The sequence below is a fragment of the Amphibalanus amphitrite genome, unplaced genomic scaffold, assembly GCF_019059575.1.
Source record: "Amphibalanus amphitrite isolate SeventyFive unplaced genomic scaffold, NRLGWU_Aamphi_draft 000476F_arrow, whole genome shotgun sequence".
Classification (NCBI taxonomy): Eukaryota; Metazoa; Arthropoda; class Thecostraca; order Balanomorpha; family Balanidae; genus Amphibalanus; species Amphibalanus amphitrite.
The window spans coordinates 158,495-164,555 of NW_024881970.1; the positions used below are offsets into that span (position 1 = coordinate 158,495).

At 51.2% G+C, this 6,061-nt stretch overlaps 1 protein-coding gene across 1 annotated transcript; it reads left to right on the top strand.

Annotated features, from left to right (window-relative positions):
* Window positions 1–318: 318 nt before the first annotated feature.
* Window positions 319–5,761, top strand: LOC122392232. Its single transcript, XM_043386868.1, has 5 exons — window positions 319–690; window positions 2,727–3,567; window positions 4,051–4,183; window positions 4,976–5,239; window positions 5,582–5,761. The coding sequence occupies exons 2-5, from the start codon at window positions 2,924–2,926 to the stop codon at window positions 5,759–5,761; spliced, it is 1,221 nt and encodes a 406-aa protein (XP_043242803.1). The 5' UTR covers window positions 319–690; window positions 2,727–2,923.
* Window positions 5,762–6,061: the final 300 nt, after the last annotated feature.

The window sequence follows — 6,061 nt, forward strand, 5'->3', positions numbered from 1 at the left end:
GTTTTTAAGTCATCCTGGTATGCCGTAAGATTTCGACCTATAAATTGGTGTTCCCCCAATCATTGAAGCTTGAGCAGTGAAAAATATGAAAGCCTTATCTGTTTTACATCATTAGTGATTCTCCTAGGGTGTTGCCATTTCTCCCTAGGTGTTGCGAGTTGCTTTTGCAAAACGTGTTCCTGAAACGGCTCAATTTTTTGAGCCCTCAGCATTACGCCTATGGGAGCCTCTGACGTCACACGCTCAATATTTTGAGCGCTCAATAATTTGAGCTTTTCCCCCTTGTGCGTGGGACTGATATGGCCAGCCAATCTGGCCTATTGCTATCAATGCTAGCTAGCTGGGTATTTATATACATAAGGTCCGATCAACACGGTGATTATAAAAACCACACCACTCGATGAATTTTGAGCTCCTGATTCCATATCTGATAGTTATTCATGGCGCAACCAAGTTTTAAAGCAACTGCGCAATATTTACCGTCGCCGCCGGCCACCATCCCACGACACCCGCCGTCAACGCACTCCACCAGCCGTTTGCGCCACGTGAGATGGATCGAATGAATAAACTCCAAGGTTGAGTGAAAACGTTACGCTATTCTATCTCATTATGAAAGTGACGTCATGAAAATGATCGTGGCGAAGCGGTGCAGTGCCGAAGGCAATGCCTTAGGAGAGATTACAGGCAATGGTAAGTCAAATATTTTTAGGTTAAGTGGTTTTTAGGTTAACCGATTCCCCCTCCCCCACCCAAAAACCCCGGTTCCCAACAGTTTCCCCCAACTTTCATAACCATGCTTACGGCATTGTATTTCCTCCCCCACCCAAAAACCCCGGTTCCCAACATTTCCCCAAATATGGTAGCAAATATTTTTAATATGGTAGCACTGTTTTCCGCCGCATGTAAGCATCATATCTACATTCAGGATGTCAAATAACGTAAGAATATGCAAAATTTATGCTTGAAATATGGATCGGACTTTATGTAAATATTTACCGCTAGCTGGCCTGTCTCAATCTATCAATGCTATCAATGCTATAGAGATCTGGCCAATTTTGATTTCAATCTGGTAAAGGTGTGAAGAACTGAAGTTAGTGCAAGGTTTATGTATCAGAATATGATATCTTGATGTTGTTGAATTTTACAAGTTGGGGAATGAGTGTGGAATAAGTTTTGTTGAGTGAGATTTACGCAAGTAGATTGTTAGCAATTGATGACTTATAGGACAAGGTCAGAGCGAGCAATTAACCACAATGAAAACGCCAGGTTACGTCGGCCTCTCCAACCGCACCTTGGCTTGTCTCTTTGTGCATGTACTGTGCTGTGAGTGTCACAATCTGTTATAACAACGACGATGAGGTATTCCAACTCATAATTTAAATAGGATGCAAATAAGCAAACTACTGGCTCATGGCCAAAACTACCTGACAAATAATATCAGCAATAGTCCTAATGCTTCAAGTTCTAATATGATAATTCCAAAATGATAATTCTAATTCTAATGAATACCCATTTTTTAGAGTCTACATTGACTGTAATGCTCATGCTGCATGCCAGCAATCTACAAACTTGACCAGTAATGTACTGATTTAGCTTGTTTAGGTATGTTTATTTTCTCATGCAATTTCTTAAGCTTATTTTATATAGATGTTCAGGCATTGACATCTGCAGAATGTAGAAGCTTGTGTGATGTGCAGTAGTACTACTACTATTCATTGCAGTCCTTCAAATTTCAATAGTAGTGTTTAATCTCACACCAGGAATAAAATTAGAGGCTGTAGCTTAACATTGACAAGATTCAGGGTTGGAAGTTGGAACCAATGTGAGAGCATGGATTAGGTATTCCTGGATGGGACACTCCGCCGATTTTCCGACCACCCGGCGGCGGCGGCGGATTTCCCGACGGCGAGGGCGCTGGCGCCATTTTAGCATTGCGGGCTATGGGCGGAACGTGTCTTTTTGTATACTTTTGTCGTTTATTACTTACCTATAACCGATTTTGATGAAAATTTTTGTGAACCTGGTAGAACAGGAATTGAGGAATGTCATGGAAATATTCTTTTCCCAGTTTTGATTTAAGAAGTTGCTTAAATTCTGCTGACAAGTGAGGGTTCGTTATTACAGCCGAAGAGCCAATGTTAGAATATAGTGAAGTTTTATGCGATAACATGAAAATAAGTTGATATTTGTATTAAATCAGCAATAGGAACTTGTTTGACTGCCGAGGAACGATGATATTTGATGATAAATTGCATCGGCAAGTCAAGAATACCGGCTCAGTTTATTAACATCAGGTAATGATTCCGTATGTGATAGTGACTAAATGGAGCCATAATAATTATAAGAAAGTACTAAAAATTATTTAAAGTGTCTGAAATTGTGTCTTATGAGCTAAAGTTCGCTAATTTCGCCCTCCATTACCGCGTTTTTAGCACGCAAGCCGGTGCGGCGGCCGCCGGCGCACTCGCCGCCGATGTTTCGGAGCTCCGCCACCAGGGCGGCCGCTTGGTCGCCGGCGCTAGTGTTGGGGAATAGGGAGTGTCCTATCCAGGAATACTTCATCCATGGTGAGAGTGTACCCACCACCAGAGTGGAAAAATTTGAGGGTGAAGGGTCAAAATATTGACTCTGTGCATGACAATGGTGTAGTTTTATTGGTATTGCCTACTTTCTGTTTTGGCTCAAAGTGCCCAACTAATTATTCTTGCATTGTTTCTTTTTTTCAGAAATGCAGCTGGTATGCAACACTCAATGAGCAAGCAAGTACAACTCACTCTCCATCAGGAATGACCATTTAAGACAACAAAAAGACATGATTTTTCTAACTATGTATATTACATAACTCCCAAATAATATATGGGCAACATGTCCTTCATGAAGTAATGACATCCTAGCAATAAAAACGCCCTTATCCTTATCTCCCATGCTGCACTCCTTGATTCCAATGGCTTTCCTCCTTCACATGTTGATGTTGCCAAGTGCCTTTGGTGTGGCCATCCAACCGCAGCAGAATGGCACATTCGTCCCGGACCCAGTGCTGCTGCTCGCGGATCCGGATCTGCCAGTCGGGGATCTCGGCCCGGCCGGTCTCTCTCAGCTGGGAAAATCGGGCAGCATTGAGCAGCCGGCGCAGAACGTGATCCGGAGCCGCACTGACCCGGAGCCGGAGCCGGAGTTTGAGCTCCTCTCCGGGCCGGACGGTGGGGTTACTGTGACGGCGCGGCTACCGCCCGACACCGCCGACTCCCTGGAGCCCTACTCTGTGTTCCGGCTGACATCTCTGGACCGCTCCATCAAGCACTGCGTGCCGCTCGCGGCGGACGGGCCGGGCGTGCTGCGGGCGCGCGTGCGCCACCTGCCGCTCAGCTCCTACTGCGTCCAGCTGGGCTGCAGCTGCCGGGCGGGCCGGCCGTGCCGCCGCCGGCCGAGCCGCTGTCGGCGCTACGAGCACCGCGCCGGGATCGACATGCGCGCCTGGCGGCGGACCTCCAACGTGAGCGTCTGGCGTCACGACGACACGGCCGCCGGGCCGAGCGTGTCCGTCAGCGTGCAACAGACCGGGTTCAGGTGGGTCCCGCGGACGGCAGGGGTAGATTGACTGCTTTAGACCGGTTACAGGACAGCGGAGACGGGAATAACCCCAGGTAGTTGGGGCAGGGTAGTTAGTCGAAGGGGACTTGACCTGCTGCTAGTAACACTGGACGGCGAATCGGCTGTAAATCCCAATCCCAATGTACCTGTACTCGGGGAGACTGAATGAACCAGTGTTTGTTTGCTCTTCTACGGTCAGGCACGTTGACAATCGTTGACTGTATTGTTTTAGTTTCTTGGATTCTCACAGCGAAGTTTGCGATCATAATTCAGGGAGTCATTTTTATTCCGAGCTCAATTAATTGGGGGGGGGGGGGGGACTTCATTAATTTTCTGGTTCCCGTTTTTTCACCTAGCTCATAATTTACCGGTTCCCTAACATGCTACGTTAGATTGAGCCATCTCTTCCTGTCGTGTCTTTTCGCGGAGATACTAGCCCGCCTCCGTGTCTGTCCCCAGGTTCGAGTCATTCATCGTTTCCGTGCTGGGGTGCCGTGCCGTGCCTGTGTTCCAAACGACTGCGGCGGCCGACCGCTGGCTACGGCTGGACACCAACTGCTCCCTCCAGTACAACACCTCGCTGCTGATGCAGGTTGGTTACACTGTGGGCTGGGTTCAGCGTGCCCTGGTGGACCGGCACTTCCACAATCGAGTCGCTAAGTTTGAGCGCACATAGTGACCTGACCAGTCAACAAGGTCGTGATCGCCTTGCAGATAAATCAGGGACAATGCTGTTACAAAGTTTGCTCCTACCCCATCCTCCATCTCCTTTTGTAATTGTTTCTCAGTTCCCTACCCTATCAACGATATCCTCGTACGATCCTTACTCCTCGCCTGTGACGTCTGTCCTAGCCCGCTTCTGATTGGTGCCATGACATGACATACATGTGTGAGTGTTGCGTATGAGAGCAGCCGCCGTGAACGGGGCCATCATTCTGATTCTGATTCTGGTTCAGGTTTTGTCCTATGGCCCGTCACTTGTTACTTAGTCTTTGAGGTTCGGTCTTAGACGCTTTACTTTGTCAATTTTGTTCTCTTAGTTGATTCAGTGCCCGCACTTCATTCTATCACTTGGCATTTGACACTTTGCTTTGCAAAATAAATTACTAGTTCAAGATCGACTGGTAAGTTATTTGAACGGAGTTAACGGCATTAGGTCCAAAGTAAGACTATCACGAGAAGATTTGTATTACGAATGTTGACGAAAAGTGAAACATTCTTCGCTTAGATTCAGCTTAATCAGTTTAAATTTTTGCTCAGGTAGATGTATTTTATTAACATGAACCGCCTTTTTGTCACCCCAGACTGTCAATAAGTGTTCAGTTCGGGTCGCAACCGAATCCATCTAACCGCCGTCTCGCCGCCTTCCCGCCTCCGTTCGCAGGTGCTGCCCGACACGTGGTTCTGCGCCGGCGGCACGGGCGGCTGCCGTGATCTGCGTGTCCACATCGGTCCCCTGCAGCGGCTGCCGCCCAGCCAGCCGCCGCCGCTGCTGCGCGCCGCCGCGCTTCCCGGCTGGCTGACCGCCGGCCTGGCGCTCCTGGCACTCGTCACCGCCGCCGTGGCGGTCGCCACGCTGCTCTGGAGCCGGCGGCGGCACCGGCGCTACGTGGACCGCGCGGCGACCGCCGGCTGCTACAGCCTGACCGCCGGCGGCGGCTGGCCGGCCGCGCCGCGCGTGCTGCTGCTGCACCTGGCGCGCTCGGACGCCGAGCGGGCCGCCCTGCGCCAGCTGACGGCCGAGCTGCGGCTCCGCGGCGCCTCTGTCGTCGACAGTGACGCGCCCGAGTGGCGGCGGGCGGCGCGACGCGACGCCGCCGCGCTGGCGTCGGCCGTGGCGGCCGCCGACCGCGTGCTGCTGCTGAGCTCGCCGGCGCTGGCGGCGGCCGTGGCGGCCGGCGGCGGCGGCGAGCCCGAGCGGCTGGTGGCGGCGGCGGCGCGCCAGCTGTCGGCCGGCCGGCTGACGGTCGACTACGGCCGGCTGTACCAGGCGCGGCTGGCCGCCGACGCGCCGACGCTGGACTCGCTGGTGCCCGGCGCCGCCTACACGCTGCCCGAGCACCAGCGGGAGCTGGTGACCGCCCTGCTGGCCGGCACCAACCGCACCAAAGGCGCCGCCGCCGACGCGGTGCTGCCTGCAGACATCACCGTCGCCGAGCTGACTGTGTGAGTTGAGCAAACCCCGGGTCTCACAGAGGTCAGTCATCGTAACTGGCCTGTACGCTACCGCTACCGGTATTTAATTGTTTCCCTGTGATGACAATATGTTCGCTGCCAAGCATACTTGACCAGCCGCTGTGACATGATGGACGATAACTTCTCATATGGTGTTGGAATCCTAATTTCTGTTAGACCTCATAAGCATTCTTAGAGAAACCTAGCGTTCCTGTGGTTGTGGCCAAGATTGGTTTACTACTTGTGGCCATGCAGCGGTAGTTTCCTTTGCTTGGTAGCGCAGTGCGTGTCATAA